This window comes from Lissotriton helveticus, chromosome 5_1 (assembly GCF_964261635.1).
Source record: "Lissotriton helveticus chromosome 5_1, aLisHel1.1, whole genome shotgun sequence".
Lineage (NCBI taxonomy): Eukaryota > Metazoa > Chordata > Amphibia > Caudata > Salamandridae > Lissotriton > Lissotriton helveticus.
The window spans coordinates 260,376,776-260,394,728 of NC_136065.1; the positions used below are offsets into that span (position 1 = coordinate 260,376,776).

The window sequence follows — 17,953 nt, forward strand, 5'->3', positions numbered from 1 at the left end:
CTAACCCAGGGTGGTGTGGAGTGCAAAAAAATGATGGATTTAGGCCCAGATCCTTGTACTGGGGTGAATGTATGACATTGTTCTACATTCTGTCCATCAACTGTGTTTTTTGCAATTTTCACCCCGAGTGGGCTGGGTATGCTCAGACGTGAGTCCCAGGCTCTCCACACCACTGGAGTCAAGCTATCCAGGCTGAATGAAGGCTGATAGCCAGAAACCGGTCCTTGGATGCTTGATTCTGGTCTGGAAAAGACATGGCTTGGTAGTTCGGACTGGACTGTTCCTATGAGGCACAGAATATCCCCAGGCGTCAGACTGGATCCGGAAAGTGTTCGTCGGTAGGCGTTGTCTGCAGCTCCGTGTCAGTCGTCCGTGTCGTGATCGCCGGGATGACGTCGTCGGAGTACTTAGACGCCGCGCTCGCGCACTGCCGCCAGTTCTTCTTTTTTCCGCGCCAGCAAGAGCAGCTCCGGAAAGAGCTTGTACCCTAGTCCCTTTCTGACTAACTTTTTGGCCTATTTTGGCTATCTTTTTCGAGTCAATTTGACTCCTGGTGCCAGTAGGGATGCCTGGATTCAAACCGCGCGACGCCTGTCACTGCCTGATGTCGGTGACCGACCCCCACCGCTCGGGTGTCTACTGCCTAGGGGCTGACCACGGCGACAAGTCGTGCCCCGACTGCCGGGCCTTGACGTCGAAGGCTAGGCGGGAGCGGTCCCGCAAGCTACTCGAGCTCCGGCAGTCAGCTCCGCGCCGCTTGAGGTCTCGGTCGAGGTGGAAGTCGAGGGGCCGGTCGTGGAGCCGGAGCCCGCACCGTTCGTCGGTCTCCAAGTCCTCACATTCAGGTAAGTCGAGGCACACTAAAAAGACTCGACTGAGGGTTCGGGTGGCACCAACCGCGTGGCTCCGCCGGAGCCGCAGGTGTCTCGTCCAGTCCCATACCCTTCGGTCCCTGGACTGCATGTGACGCTGGAGGAGGTACGTGATTTCCTTGTGGCCATGAGGACTTACTTCCCTCCATCGAGGCCTGCCGGCGCCATCCTCGGACGACGCCGTCCCCGGTTTCAGCTCGGCGCCGTCTCCGGCATCGGTGGGTAAGTAATTCACCTAAGAGGACTGGGAGGAGTCTGAGGACCCTGTGGCACAGCAGTGCCAGTTGATTCAGGACTGGGCAGACGAGCTGGGGGGATGCCAGTGGCCTTGCCACTTCGCCTGACACTGGCTTCATTTCTCCTCCCTCCGTGGCTACGGAAGAGGGTACTACTTATGGGGTGGTGTTGTGCTGGGCAGCCAAGGCCTTGCCTCTTGAGCTCCCTTCTGCGGCCGTGAGGACTAATCTCACCGCGGTGCTAAAGCCGCCAGTAAGCTCTTCGGAGCCTCTGCTGCCATTCAATGAGGCCCTCACAGACGTTCTGATGGGCACCTGGCGAAGCCCTCCACAGTGCCCCCTGTGGATCGGAACGTGACCCGTTGCCACCGCCCGGCTCCGCGTGACCCCTGCCTTCTGTCCGTACACCCCACCCCGAGAGCCTGGTGATCCAGGCCTCTACATCCCAGACCGCATACCCGACTGCCCCTCCAGATCGGGAATCCAAAAGGTTTGACCAGTTTGGGGAGAAACTGTTCTCCTCACTTAGTCTGGGGTTTCGGTCTATCAACACCGCTTGCCTTTTGGGCCGTTACACCCACTCTTTGTGGTATACGCTTGCGGACGTGCTGCCCCAGTGTCTGGAGGAGGCCCGGGCACGGCTCGCCCAAGCTCTTTCTGAGGGGCGGGACGCAGCACGTTATTCCATCAGATGTGGACTTGATACCACGGACTCGCTGGGCAGAGCGATTTCCACGACGGTGGCGATCTGTCGCCACGCCTGGCTGAGCTCCGCCAATTTTTCAGGGGATGTCCAGTCCACGCTCATGGACATGCCCTTCAATGGCTGTCGCCTTTTTGGCGACAAAGCAGACAGTGCGCTTGAGCGTTTCAAGGACTCCATGGCTACGGCCAAGTACTTGGGCCTGTCGGGCCAGAGCCAGAAGCCTTCTGCTTTTTGCCCCTTTCGTGGCCAAGGAAGGGGCGCCCCCACACGTTCGTCCAGCCACAGGCCGCAGAACGAACCTCAACGCGGTCGCGGACCTGGTAACCGCCGTGGCGGTGCAGGGGGACAGAGGCCCGGTCAATCCACATCCACTCCCGCAGCATCTGCCTCAAAGCCTTCCTAGTCTGAGCTTTCAGGCCCATTCGACGCCAGTGGGGGGCAGGGTTCGCCATCACCTCCTCCGCTGGCGTACCATCACTTCGGACAGGTGGGTGCTGCAAATCGTCCGAAGGGGCTACTCCCTCCCCTTCGAGGCGACCCCTCCAGCCATGCCACCGCAGTACCACCGCATGTCGGGGGATCACTTGCAGTTTCTGCAGGAGGAAGTTACGGCCCTCTTGGCCAAGGGGGCCATCGAGCGCGTTCCTTGGCCAGAAGTAGGACGTGGTTGCTACACCCACTACTTTCTGGTTCCCAAGAAGGGCAAAGGGGGCCTGTGCCCTACCTTGGACCTCTGGAGCGTCAACGGCTTCCTCCGCAAAGAGAAGTTCAAGATGCTGACTTTAGCTCAGGTCCTGGCTGCCCTAGACCCTGGAGACTGGATGGTAGCATTGGACTTGCAGGACGCATATTTCCCCATCACTGTCCTGCCGGCCCTCCGGCGCTATCACGGTAGGCCACGAGCAATTTCAGTTTACCGTGCTCCCCTTCGGCCTCACCAGTGCCCCTCAGGTGTTCAAGAAAGTGATGGCGGTGGTCGCTGCTCATCTGCGCAGATCAGGGGTTCCAGTCTTCCCCTATCTCGACGACTGGTTGTTGAAGGCGGGCTCGCCCGAGACAGTCGTCTCCCACCTCCAAACTACGGCCGATCTCCTGCACTCGCTGGGGTTCTCCATCAACGTGCCGAAGTCACACCTGTGCCCCTCTCAGAAGCTCCTCTTTATCAGAGCGGTTCTGGACTCGGCGCAGTTACAGATTTATCCTCCCGAGCAGCGGGTTTGGGATATTCAGTCTCTAATTCCGATCTTTCAGCCTTTATCCCGAGTTTCGGTCAGGCTGACGCTCCTGGGGCTGATGGCTTCCTGCGGATGCGGGCTCTGCAGTGGGACCTGAAGTTCCAGTGGGCACAGCATCAGGGCAACCTGTTCGACCATGTCCTGATCTCAGAAGGCACTGCAAGACCGTTGCAGTGGTGGCTCACGGACCGCAATTGGGTCAGTGGCAGATCCCTCTCCCTACCCCAACTGAAGCACACGGTAGTGACGGATGCGTCCCTCCTGGGATGGGGGGGCCACATGGGAGAGGCGGAGATCAGAGGCCTCTGGTCTCCGGTGGAGCTCTGGCTCCATATCAACCTTCTGGAGCTGCTCTGGCGATCAGACTTACACTGAAGGCATTCCCTCCTTCTGTCCGGGGAAGTGTAGTGCAGGTGTTCACGGACAACACCACCGCCATGTGGTACTGCAACAAAAAGGGCGGGGTGTGGTCGTGGACCCTTTGTCAGGAGGCTCTGCACCTCTGGACATGGCTGGAACACCAGGGCGTCGCCTTGGTGGTTCAACACCTGGCAGGTTCCCTGAATGCCAGGGCGGACGAACTCAGCCGCCGGTGCATGATGGATCACGAATGGCGTCTGAACTCGGACGTGGCGCAAGGTCTCTCTCAGTAGTGGGGAGAGCCTTGGTTAGATCTATTCGCCACCGAAGAAAATGCGCAATTTCATCAGTTCTGCGCGTTGGAATTTCCAAGGCGGCACTCGCTCGGTGACGCTTTTCGTCATGAGTGGAGCTGCGGTCTATTGTACGCCTATACCACTTCTGCCCAGAGTGCTGAAGAAGATCCGACGCGACCGGGCGCAAGCCATCCTTGTGGCTCCGGACTGGGCACGAAGTTACTGGTATCCCGAGCTACTCGGTATGTCAGTCGATCCCCCGATTCGTCTGCCTCTTCAGGAGGACCTTCTGTTGCAGCAACAGGGGATGGTCCTCCACCTAAACCTGTCCAGTCTCCACCTTCTTGCGTGGAAATTGAGAGGCGACAATTGAGGCCCTTTGACTTGCCTCCTGAAGTCTGTGATGTGATTCTGGCGGCCAGGTGGCCCTCCACAAAAACAGTACACGCCTGCAGGTGGAACAGATTTGTGGCATGGTGCACAGCAAATGCTGTGGATCCACTTTCTACCCCTCTTTCAGAGGTTCTCCTCTTCCTTCTTTCTCTTGCCCAGCAGGGCTCTGCTCTGGGCACTATCAAAGGCTATCTCTCTGCCATTTCAGCCTTCTTAAGGCTTCCTGATCAGCCTTCTCTTTTCAAGTCCCCTTTTATAAATAGGTTCTTGAAAGGCATCAAACACATGTTCCCTCCTGTTCCTTTCATGATGCCTCAGTGGGACTTGAACTTGGTACTTACTTATCTGATGTGCGCTCCCTTTGAGCCACTTCATAATTGTCCTCTTCGTCTTCTGACGATTAAAACTGCTTTCCTGGTTGCCATCACCTCTGCCAGAAGAGTGAGTGAGCGAGCTCAAGGCTCTGTCTTCTAAGCCTCCTTTCCTCTCTGTCCATCCGGACAAAGTTGTTCTGAGGACTCGTCCTTCTTTCCTGCCTAAAGTGGTTGCGGCCGTTCACATCGGGCAGTCCATCACCTTGCCCACCTTCTTTCCGCCTCTGCATCCTTCGAAAGAGGAAGAGAGGCTCCACCGTCTGGACCCAAAACGTGCGCTCTCTTTTTACCTAGAACGCACACACCAGTTCCGGGTAGACGACCAGCTCTTTGTTGGTTAAGTGGGCGCTGAGAAGGGACGGGCGGTGCACAAGCGGACCATCTCCCGATGGGTCATTTTGTGCATCAAGGTCTGTTATTCCTTGGCGAAAAAGGAGCCTCCTGTGGGGCTGCGCGCCCATTCCACTCAGGCCACGGCGGCTACAACTGCCCTGGGTTGGGGAGTCCCCTTGCAGGACATCTGTCAGGCAGTTACGTGTGCTTCGCTGCACACGTTCGCTAAGCACTACTGCCTGGTCAGCCAAGTCCGGAGAGATGGCTTCTTTGGCTGTTCCTTTCTCCAGGAATTCCTGGTGTTATCTTGGTTTGCAGATCCACCACCGGGGTTGGTATTGCTGGGGTATCTAGTCTAAGGTAAGGAATCTAACCCTAACCTGTTTCTTTCAGATGCACAAATTAACTTACCTTCGGTAATGATATATCTGTAAGAAACAGTAGTTAGTGTTAGATTCCTTACCGCCCCACCCACCCATCCTCCCCCGTACTGCAAACCGATATCTAGGGTTAAGGTATCTCCCTTTGAGGGCCCTAGTTTCATGGCACCAGTGTCTGTTTCTTGCATGGTTCTGCGTTCCTGGCGTAGAAAGCTATGTACACAACTGACGCGAAGCGGCAGACGATGCCTACCGACGCGCAGGGGTACTGCTGACGAAAACTTTCCGGATCCAGTCTGACGCCTGGGGATATTCTAAAGTAAGGAATCAAACACTAACTACTGTTTCTTACAGATGTAGCGTTACCGAAGGTAAGTAACTTGTGCTTCTACAGCCTAGAATGACACTACCTATACGAAGTGATGGTACATATGGGACTAGGCAGGAACTTTCTAACATGGACAAGATTGCTTTATACAGATCCGACTGCTATGGTCCGCGCAAGGAATGTATTATCCGTGAGACACCCGGTGGGTCGCGGAACACAACCGTGTTGCCCCTTTGTCTATCCCGCTTTTTGCACTGGCCATGGAGCCCATGGCCAACTATGCAAGAACAGGACACATTAATCGGAGATTATGCATTAGGGGCCACCATCACAGCATAGCATTCAATGCGGTTGACTAACTGATCTTCCTCCACAATACTGAGGAAGATTTGGACGGACCAGAGCCATGTTAGAAAACTTTGGACTATTGTCGGATTTAAAAGTAAATTGACAAAAGTCCAGGCTCTTCCCCACCACACCGCATAGAGACCCAATCGAGGGAGTAGCACACCTGCAATGGTTGGAGCCTGTCTTGCTTTTCACCTCAAAATAAAAGAAATATCAGCTCTCCCAAGATGAGGCACTCGGTAAAGCAAGAAGAAACACTTTGAAAGGAAACTCAGCACTGACAAAATGAGGCAAATGAACCTTCAAACAGCAATTTCAAAATGAAGCTTGGGGTTTCATTCATACAAGACACTTTAAGAGAAAGACGTTTCCAGTTGTCAAATGAAACGGGTAAAAGTGTCCCTCTGTCTGTCCCTCCCTCCCCACGAAAAGAAAACAGCCACTCCGTGATTGATGCTGATCAATGCGTTAACTATTTGTCAGGCAGACCGGAAATAATGCGTTTTGACTCCTCCGAGGCTTGCCTGCAAGCCCATAATAAAACACAAGTAATCCAACTGGCAAATGCAAGTGATAAAGCATAAGCAGATAATAATTATAAAACACATGTAGGTAATACTGATTGTCAAATGCAAGGAAAGGCACTTTCAAATGCAAGGAACAAGCACTGTAAAATGCAACAATTAAATATAAAGACCATGTATACACAGCATGAAATACATAAACAGAGCAAAAAAACTCATGAATATAGATATATATATATATATATATCACCTAACGACTGTCTTGCAACATTCTGGCCAGCATCTGAGCTTCTGAGAGGGGCACAGGTGCGTTCACCCCACAGGCTAGCTTCTGTCTGAGTGCCAAGATTTCCCACCTTTATTACCTTTTACGAACATGGAGACTTGTACAAATCCCCCTCTTTTCATCCATTGTGAAACTAAGGCTGAAGGTACCCGTCTGTGACTAGTCCAATCCCCAAAGCTTGCCAGGCTCCAGTGCTTGGCCTGAGACCAGCAGATTGGATCTGGACAATACCCCAAACTCCTTTACACCAGCACTTTCCGACCTCACTAAGGTGTTGCTGAGAGTGAGACATTCCCCTGCCAGAGATACCCAGCAGTTTAAGGTTATTGCTAAATGTTGGAACAGTTGTTTGCAAAAAACACATAGCCAAATACCTTATCATACTGTCCTGACCTACCTCTCTCCATGCTGAAAGAAATCACCCATAGTGGATGTGTGGGTGGACTCGACACCTGGACTGTGGCAGGGTCAATAAAATGGGGGACCTATTTAGAGAAACATCAATGCTTCCATTTGAAGAGTTTTGTGCAGAATTTGATCTGAAGCAGGCACATTTTCGGCGCTGAGAAAACATTGGGGCAATGGCTCCTCGAACTGCGTACACTTTGGAACTGCCAATATGTAACCCTCTCTGAAGGTACCATTAAGGCAGTCTCATATCTACGTAAAGCAATACGAGACGTCTTCCAACAACTGCTGGAACACCTGCAATCACAATGGGAGGAGGGTCTGGGAGTCCCTATCACTGCTAGGAACTAGGAAACTATCATGAGAGAACACCGAAAATGCTCAGGAATAAACGCTTTAAATTAATCAATTATTATGTCCTCCAAAGATCGTACCTTACTCCAGAGCAGATTGGTAGATACTTCCACCTGGCAGATGCAGCCTGCCCTAAATGTGGGGAGAGGGGAGCAGATATCCTACACATGTTCTGGTTATGCCCCTTGCTGCGCACTTTTTGGGCAGAGATTACAACTATGATTGCGACAGTCATTGAGCAGGATATTCCTTGCTCCCCGGACCACTGTCTCCTGGGGTGGGTTCACAAGTAAATTTCAAGACTTGCCGTTCATCCTGGCCAAGCATAAAATTACAAGGAATTGGATGTCGCCGAGAGTGCCTGAGTAACTGCATGGAGAAGGGAAATGGAGATTTGGGCGATTTATGATGGGAGATTATTCCACTAAGAGAAGCCAAACGCGGGATGTGCACATTAGATGCAGCCCAAGCTTGGGAAGCACTAATAGATAATTTCACCACCCCAGAGTCTGACATCCCCATAGCCTCACCTACGGGATCACCGAGACTAGCTCCTCATTGAGGCCTATCGCACCCCAGTAAATATTCCGGACACCCCCTGCTGTTTACAAAGATTCAATCACAAAGGTTAGTGCTGATCACCGGTTATCTTGTACCCTATCTTTGTGCACACCGACCCAACACTCATTGCTGACAAATATGACTTTACTGACGCATGGGAAGGTGTGGGCGGGGGGGGGATATTTGCTACCATATGGGACAAGGTATGAAAATACATAAATTCTATATTGGAGACATCCTATTATGCACAAATATAACACTGTACATGCAATGTCTGATCTACAAGACCCCAATAAAATTTGTTTTACAAAAAGAATTAAGCTCCTCATTCATTTTTTTTTTAATTGCAGTGGATTACCAATTAAAACACGTCGACATTATTTGGCAATGGCTGCCGAGTGCTCTTAAAAAGGATAACAGCTTGTTATAAGACATGTTGTTTGACAATGGAACCAGTTAAGTTGTAGACTTTGTCTAATTGTCTGTGTTCAGTCCCAAGTCCAGCTAGAGTAACCTAGAGCTGTCTACCGGTGTACCTGCTAAGGAGCTAAATCTGTGGCACTGGGGAAGGCTAGGGAAGGCTGCAGCTAGAAGACCAATGCAATGACCACTTTTGATGGCCATTATTAGTCATTTGAAATTAAGGTGGAAATGTATTGGTACCCTCGAATAAGGACATAGAATGGGGATTAGATTCATGGAGCTGCTTACATCTCCATTTGCTCCATTCTGCCCTAGTTGAGCATCACTGCAATCATGCATGAAGCTTTGTGGCATTTATCGACATATGGGCATGGCATAATCATTCATGTTCAATGTGGCTGCAGTTCTATAATCTAGACCTAATAGGCAAAAATACTTTAGCAAATATGAATGGTTAATAAGGGCATTGACATTGAGCGCTTGGGACAAGAATAGTATATATTTAAAAGTAAGTGGTAGCTCCCGTTCCCATTGAGTGGTTCTCAGGACGCTGTTCAACATTGTGATTGTCAGCTCGCGACGTAGCACCCTCTCCACTAAACTCTCTGCCCGCCTTATTCAGATGTGAGTAGAACTTCAGTATGTCAGCAACGAAGTCTATTCTGTCTCCGGTACGGACATGCACCTCATCTGTCAGATTAAGGATTGTCAGAAGTTTGGTCCTTTGTCCATCCACCCTATTAAGAGTGGGTGCTTTGGTTTTCAGCAATCCAAAACGTGGCAAGAAGTGAAAGTAAAAACATTTCAATGACATCCTATGGCGAGAAGGGTTTATTTTCTTTTTTTATGTTCAAAATGAAAATCCCTCTTGGGATTTGGATTTTGTTTTTGGAAATAAAAAAAGAAATTGATGGTGTGCCCTACAGCTCTGTAATGTTGACTGAGCAGTACAGCAATGCATTGATTGACAGGAACTACAGTGATGGTGTTTCCTGCTAATGTACGAGATGTTCACTGCCTGAGCAGACATCTGTACATTTATAGTGCGCTAGTCCATAAGAGCGACGGAGTAAAATACTCTGTCTCTGACTGAGTAACCACACTTTAAGCCAGGCACTAGGACAGCTTTTGCGGAACAGCCAACCTTCCGGCTTGTTCAGCAGCACCATACCTGTAGTGTTATTTTGTCAGAACTATCAGGGCGTAATGACCCAATTCTACCTGTCAGTGCTCATAAGCACATCCTTCTACACAAAGACGTGGGTAGACAATGTCTGATAACAGTCTCTTCTGAAAGGCTGCCTTCTGTCAAACAAACTTGAAGCCCTCCAGGCAACTCTTCATGGGAGCAAAAGGCATTTTACAATACCTAACTTAGAAACATGAGGTTGGACAATTGTTTGCAAGTACATCAACTCCAAGACTCCGTTTTCTCCAGAAGTTGCTTTGTGAGCCTGTGTGACATTCGCTCTCTACAGACTCACTGTTCTCAAGTCTCACGTTCGAGCTGGTATCAGGCAGATTTAGATTCTTTTCACAACGTGTTCCTTGAGGGTGATAATGATGTGAATGCACTTCACTTGTCTTTTGGTGAGTTTCTTTTGGTGCGAAGTAGCCAAGGATCATGTCATTGAGCAAGATTGGTACTGTAACCTGTTTGTTGTTGTTGGCAAATTACAGCAATCTGTCTTGATTAGGTTGAGCTTCAGTTAGGCCATGGACAGCCAGGCTTGCATGATGTGCAAGCAAAGTTTGAGGCATTTTATGTCTGAAGCAAAGAAGAATTTCAAGTAGAGTTTTGTATCGTTGGCCTATTGTTGAATATTCATACTGTTATCTGAGAGTAGAGCTCCCTGCAGAGGTTGAGTATGAACAGGGATAATGTGGAGCCCTCGGGGACTCAACACCTGATAGGGATTTTTGTTACCTGGAGATACCCATGTGAACAAACTGGTTTTAGTTTGAGAGGTAGGGGGGAGAATCATTGAAGGATATGGACTGTGAATACCATTAAAGACTCAATGGTGCCTATGAGGGGTGGAATGGTCGACTTTGTCAGAGGCAGCTGAGTAGTCCAGAAATGTCAAGAGGTAAGGAATAAGATGTTTATCATTTACACAACCGAGGTGCTGTTTATGCTGGCTATATTTTCTCCATTATCTACACGTGTGAAATCACAAGAATGCTAGAGCCAGGATCCATATTCAACTTAGCAGAAAAAAGTGATAACTGCATGCCAGATGCAACACACTTGTCATTGCAAACTTCAAACTAATACCCTACCTTAGTACTTTGGCAATTCAGTTCTTTAATGTTCTGTTTGTTGTTCTCCTTTTAGCTTTTTTGGACCTATATTCAGGCTATGCTGACGAATTTGGAGAGCCTGCCCCTGGAGCGGATTCACAGTATGCTGAAAATGTTTGTTATGACGGGTCCTGTGGTGTCTGAAATAGACATGCAGGAGCTACAGGGATTCCTCCAAAAGAAAGTGAACGAACAGCAAGTTGTCTATTCAGGCGGTGTCTATCGACTCCCCAAGAATTCTAGCTAATGTAAAACTTTGAATCCAGAGTTGAGGATTTATGAAGCATTCCGTCCAAGGTGAAAGATGGCATGTGGGCATCGATCTTTTTGCTGAGTACCGACAGTTCTCCAGCTGAGAGTACGTGTTCACAGTGGCAAAGTCCTCTGCAACTTGTTCATGTGCTAGCTTACAGACTGGTCACAGACACCTCGTGAAGGATTGCATTTGGCAGTACAGCATTTATTGTTGATCTGATTGTAGGCATTTAGCCTGATCTAGACAAGTTTCTGCCAGACTTTGATGTGGAGATCTGGTCTTAGGAATCTGTAAAGACTGTTGCTACACTTTGAGAGTATGCGGACTGTGGAGCTAAACACTTGACAGTAAGTTCTTGGATCAGTGTGTCTCTCCCAAGGAAAGTCCACCTACCTACTACTTTAGTTATTGTTGGCAAATATCTGTGTATATTAATTTATTGTGCATTGGCCTTTACCATTTTGTTTTATAGAATAACTTTTTTATTTGTCCTATTTAATTACAAGGCATTGGTTGTATTTTGGCCCTGCAAGCATTTCATCTGACACTTGAGTTATTAATTTTGTAGCGAATGACACATACATGTTGACCTTTTTGCGTCTGACCTTTTTTTGTGGCTCAAAATCTTTGTGTCTTTTGCGAGTGATGTGTATGTAAATGCCTTAGCAGTGGATACAATTGTGTTTTGTTAAAAAAAAAGATTTTTATAAATAAAAAAAGGTTAACCCAGGAGTTTGTATTAAAGCATATTTGTTCATACAACTACTAGTCTGTTAGTAAACGCAGCATTATTGATTTTCAAATTTGACTCATTCTTCTGTTAAGGAACTTACACAACTCTTACAAACCACCAACAATCACTTTCTTTTTTGTGTTTCATGAGGTGGCATAATACAGGCTGTCTACCATTCATTTTTCCTGGATCTTACGTCTGTTGCACACCACAGGGCCTATTCTCAAAGGCATTTTTGAGTTAAGGAAGTTGTACTGCAGTAGTAGTACTTCCTGTACTTGCAAATGCTATTGATGAATCTATGGCCGGAGATCTCCTCTTCTGCCTTTTCCATCTTTTCGTTTGGAGGTCAACACTTGTGGAGATAACCACACATCGAAGTATAGTTTAAAAAAAAATGTTTTAGAAACTGTTGGATGGATAATGGGGATTGGCTGGAAAATGGATAAAAAGTACCACTAAATGAGTTAAGTGTATGGAAATTTAAGGTGGGGTTAAAACGAGCAGGGCAATTTGTTATCACAAAAGTTGCATCTAAATTTACTGTAGTAACAGTACTGACAAAACAGGTTTAATTTGGCCTCAGCCAAACTTTCGAGTGAGTAAACCACCACACTTGCCCAATCACTGCTATGCACTGACAAATCAACAGAGAGAAAAAGGAATAACGCTAACTCCACACGGGAAGATAAAGGTAAACATCTGTGAATATCAATTTGTTTTAGAATTTTATTTCTTTTTAATTATTTTAATTTATTTTCTAAATGTCAGTCACACTTTTTTTTTTTAAGTGCAATTGATTTAAATCATGTATTCCAACAAGGATCCAAGTACATGCAACAAACACACTTGCCTCTGCAAGGGAAGAATGATGTGAACAGTCAGGACTCAGCCACACCCATCAACAGATGAGATGCATTACAGCAGCTACCAATCACACAGAGCCTGTCCACCTAAGAAAGCAAGTTACACATCAAAATGATTTGCTTCACTATGTTGGTCAATGTTTTTGTGGCTTTTGCCCTCATTTTGAGGAACATTTGTTTGAGGAGAAGTTACTTTCTACAGATAAATAGATCTTTTTGCCAGGAATATTAACAGTGATTCTGTGAGAAGGCTACACAGAGAAGATGATTTCAGCCACCCAAAGCAGTCATTCCTATGAAAAAGTCTCAAACACCTGGAATTACAGGCTGTTGGGATGGTTTCATGGAAGACGTTGTTGTGATGGTTAGTGCGTTTCAGTTCCAAACCATAGGAGCAGTCAACGAGAAGCATCATTTTGGTGTTTTACTCTTCTGAAAGGATAGATTTACAAGAAGAAAAATCTCAGAGCTCCTGAAGGAATGTTGGAAGCTTAGTGGCGTTGGCAGCCTGAAATGACCGATTTTTGTGTTGTGAGTGGGTCAAAGTGGAGTGCCCCAAGAATTCCTAGAAATGCAGGAGAAATATTAAGACTTCTAAAAAGCGTTTTGGGTCAGACAGGGTTAAGAGAATGTAATCACCATACAAAAAGACCTTACTCTGGCCCAATGTCGATGGGATCCCAATTATATAATCCGTAGACTAGATGGCTATTGCTAGGGTCTCTAGCACCAGAAGGAAAAGTAAAGGGGACTGAGGTGTCCTTTTTAATCAGTATAGGTTTGGAGGGAAATCTTACACAGTTAATGTGAGTTGCTAGGACTGATAGAGCCCATTAACTTTTGAGATATGTTTGCCCCAGGCTGAATTTTTTTTTTTTTTATGAAACTGGTAAGTCCATTCCACCTTGTTGAATACCTTTTCAGCATCTTGTGAAAGAGCAATTCTATCAGCTGTGCAATTCTTTGAGTCCCACAGTAGATGGGCAGGAGCTCTGATGTGATACCTGAATGAGCGCCCACCGACGAAACCCACTCCCAAATATTGGGTGAGGCAATATCCCGTTTGAGTCGATTTGCCAGGATCTTAATATCACTTTTATTAGGGATATAGGTCTAAAGCGGCTACATTTTAACAAGTCTGTTCGGTTTGGGGAGAAGGTTGGCAACTTTAGTGTTTGGAATTTATCCTAACGTGCCAGACTCTTCTGCCCCATTGAAGCCACCTAAGAGTACGGGGTGAAGGGAAATTTGCTACATTTGTTTAACTCACACAGGAAGCCATCTGTCCTTAGGATCGACAAATCAGTAGGTCTGGAATGGCAGCCTTTATGTTTTCAAGTGCAGTACTGCCACTCAGCAGGTCTTGTTCATCCTCATTTATACATGGCAAGTGTAGGTTCTCCAGGACCCTCTCTAATAAGGGCGTAGAACCACTAGGAGTGATGTTTAGTGAATTGTAATAGGAGACAAAAGTCATTATTATTTCTTCTGAGTGATGGAAAAGATTACCTTGAAAAGGCCATAACGCTTGGACTGCCAGGTGAGCCTCTTTGTGGATGATGGAGTGCTGTCAGTCTACTTCTCTGCTCTCAGGGCTAAAATATCTGTTTCAATTAAAGCAACACTTTTTCTGAAGCATACGTGTAGCACAGGGTTCTCTTCCAGGGGATACTCATTAATAGTCATAAGCACTGAATTATCTCCGCCCATGAGCGGGAACCCGGAACACATAATATACATATATATGTGTAAATATATAAAAAAGTACATAGTACTAACTAATTATACACATATACATGTATAATAACCATAATATGCAGCCTAACATATATACATAGGCTAATAAAGCCACAATTACACATGTTCTGAAGCCTGAAAATATGCTATATATAAATGCAATAAACAGGCATGAGCCTAAAATGCATTACATAACCATGAAAAAAACTTTTATTTTCATCAAAGAACCTGTTGTAAACAGTTATTCGCCTAAAAGGCTGCATATGAAAATTTGTCTGTGTACAGAAAATCAGACTGGCACCCTGCCTTTAAGGCCCCAGAGAATCTGCACACTTTGCCTTTAAGGCCTCTAGGAGAACTCTGTTCCCATCATGCACCACAGGTGACAGTTAGGTCAGTTCTTTTTTCCGGCTTGTTCTGTGAGGAACCTGGAACTTGAGCTCTGCTCATTTGTAGTATTTTCTGTCAGAAGTTGGATTTTTCTTGACATTTTTTAACAAATAGTACTTTGGTGGTGTTTATTACCTTTTTTCTGACTAAACTGTTGTGAATTTTTTAGTCAGTATGCCACCTTTATTTGATAAATGTCCTTCCTGTGGGAAGAAAATGGCAAAAACTGATCCACACTCTGTTTGTGTGGTGTGTCTTCCTGATACTCATAAGGTGGAAGATTGTTATCATTGCCTCAACCTTTCTAGTAGGACTTTAAAAGAAAGAGAGAAAATGAGGCTTCTGGGCCTTCTGGAGAGAGAGAATCGTGGTGAGAAGAGTTCTAAGGTTTTCTTATCGACTTCTAAGCCACCTTCTCAGCCTAAACGTCGAAGATCAGCGTCTCCAGAAGGTAAAACAAAGAAAAATCGACTCCAGGAAGCTTTTCCTGCGAAAAAGAGGCGTTCGACGTCGAGATCCAGATCGCCGTCAGCATTGTCGGCGTCGAAGAGGACTCCGTCGACGTCGAAGAGGCCTCCGTCGACGTCGAAGACTTCGCCGGTGAGGCAGAATACAGCGTCTCAACCTTCGCCGTCGAGATCTTTATCGACGTCGAGACATCTGGTGTCGATTGCAGTAAGGACGACGTCGGGGGTTCAACGCTCGACGTCGAAGGATGGTGAGAGCGACGTCGAAGGAGAAGATGCGTTCGACGTCGAAGGATCATGGGTCGACGTCGAAGAGTAAAGTGTCGACGTCGAAGGATCATATGTCGACGTCGAAGGAGATTCATACATCGTCGTCGAGGAAGAGATCGACGTCGAGAGGAAGATCGAAGGATTCGACGTCGAGGTCTAAGAAGAGGAGGTCAAAGTCTCCATCGCGGCGTAGATCGGCGTCGAAGCATGCTTCGGGCTCGAAGCATGGAATGTCTAGGTCTCCCCCACCTGTGCACAGGTCGGCGTTGAGCCTGTCACGATCAGCCTCTCGGACCTCAGTTAGGTCTTTGTCGAGGTCAGACATAAGTCCTGAGCATAGAGTGGTTTCTTCACTGCAGGATCAACAAAAAGATGCGGTGGGACAAGAGACAGTGCATCAGGATTCTTCTATGGTGGCTCAGTCGGGCTCTACCTCAGGCCAGGCAGATGATAGACAATTGGTGCCCAGTCAGCGGACTCCATCTAGCTCAGTGGTATCTGAGCACAGTGTAGTCTCCGGAGCTTCCAAGTCTTCAGCAGACCTGAATATTGTGCAGGTGTCACCTGAAGCTTCACCTGAGCGTGTAGGTCGGTCTATCAACTTGTCACCGAGATGGCTGGAAAGTCTTCGGCATTGGAAGATGCGTCCATTATTGGGTGACAGAGCTCCGGTTCCTCGGACGGAGCTGCAAAGAAGATCACGTTCGAGATCATTGGAAAGAGAGAAATCTCGATCAAGGGAGCGAAGGAGGCAGCGATCTGCAACTCCTCAAGAGAAGCGTAGGACTCCTGCTCCATCTCCTAAGTCTGTAGAAGGACGGAAATCTCGTTCAAGGGAGCGAAGGAGGCAGCGATCTGCAACTCCTCAAGAGAGGCGTAGAACTCCTTCTCCGTCTTCTAAGTCGTCTTCGTCTTCTACAAGATCTTCATATAGAGACTATTCTCCCACAATATCATCTACTCCTCCGTCCAGAGTGTCTCCAGTGGATGATTTGGGCACATTTAATGATGTGTTATGTCGTGGGGCGAATAAGTTCAAGATCAAGATGGCAGTTCCTCAAATAGCAACGTCAGTCATCTTTGAAACCCTACATCACAAGACGACTGGTAGGCCTCTTCTGCCGTTAGTGCCCGGGTTGATAGAACCAGCGATGAAAACTTTTTTAACTCCGGCCACAGTGGGTTCAGGACCTTCTAGGATTGCAAAGAAGTACAAGGCTCCAGAGGAAGATCCTTTATTTTTGCGTTCTGACCCACCTCCAGATTCTCTTATTGTGGCGGCAGTCAGAAAAGCACATTCGGCAACATCTACCTCTTCTGCTCCTCCAGAGAAGGATAGTAAGAGTATGGATTCCTTGGGGAGACGAATGTGCAACACCTCAGGTTCGGTCATGAGAGTGGCCAGTGCGTCAGCCTTATTGGGCCGCTATGATCGTCTGCTGTGGGACTCAGTTTCTCGTTTTGCAGAAAAACTCCCTAAGGAGGATCAGAAAGACTTCCTGGAAATAGTGGAAGAAGGAGGATTGGTGGCTAATCAAAGCATTAGTGCAGCTGCTGATGCGGCGGATCTGTCAGCTCATGGTTATGCACATGGTGTTTGTGCTAGACGTACGGCTTGGCTTCGCCTTACGGGTCTAAAACCTGAGGCTCAGAGAAAGATGGTAAATCTACCTTTTAATGGTTCGACTCTGTTTGGATCTCACGCCGATGACGAGATGTCTAAAATGAAAGTGGAGTTAGACACTCTTAAGGCCGTTGGTCTTGAAAAGAAAAAAGAGTTTAAGCGTCGAGGTAATTTTCGTCCCTATGACAAAAGATCTTTTCAGCAGAGGGGCCAACAGACTAATTGGTCCTCGCAAAATCAAGGCCAGAGTCAACAGAGATCGCAATTCCAGCAGAGGCGACCTGGACGAGGCAGAGGCAGCGGAAATAGGCAGCAATCATCAGCTACCAAGCAGCCTCAAAAACAATGAATGGAAGCTTCCTCCACAACCGTGTGCCACTCCGGTTGGAGGAAGTATTGTGTGTTATCTGGAAGAGTGGAAACAGATCACAAAGGACAAATGGGTACTCAATGTCATTCAGAGAGGGTACCTTTTGAAATTCAAGAAGCCACCTCCTGTCATGCGTCCTCTGAAAATGGTACAGTGGAACTTAATGCGCTTACAACAGGAAGCGGATGTCCTTCTGAAGAAGAATGCCATAGAACCAGTGCCTTTTCAACAGAGAGGTCAGGGCCTGTACTCTCGGTTTTTTCTTGTAAAGAAAAAAGGTCCAGTTACGGAGTTCAGACCCATTCTGGACTTGAGGCGTTTGAACAAATTCATTCGGAAGGAGAGGTTTCGAATGCTGGCTCTTCATCAGATTTTCCCTCAATTACACCAGGGGGATTGGATGTGTTCCATAGATCTGAAAGATGCTTATTTTCATGTCCCAGTATCCAGAAAACATCGCAAGTTTCTCAGATTTCAAGTAGGGGCTCGTCATTATCAGTACGCAGTGCTCCCCTTTGG

The 17,953-nt window shown here is 47.5% G+C and overlaps 1 protein-coding gene across 1 annotated transcript in view; it reads left to right on the forward strand.

Moving 5' to 3' along the window:
• Positions 1 to 11,709, forward strand: part of ANAPC2 (anaphase promoting complex subunit 2) — a 205,451-nt gene extending 193,742 nt beyond the window's left edge. Inside the window, exon 13 of the mRNA XM_078642152.1 lies at positions 10,756 to 11,709. Within this exon, the coding sequence (XP_078498278.1) occupies positions 10,756 to 10,968 (213 nt within the window). The 3' untranslated portion in view covers positions 10,969 to 11,709. The remainder of the gene's footprint in view (positions 1 to 10,755) is intronic.
• The last annotated feature ends 6,244 nt before the right edge of the window (positions 11,710 to 17,953 follow it).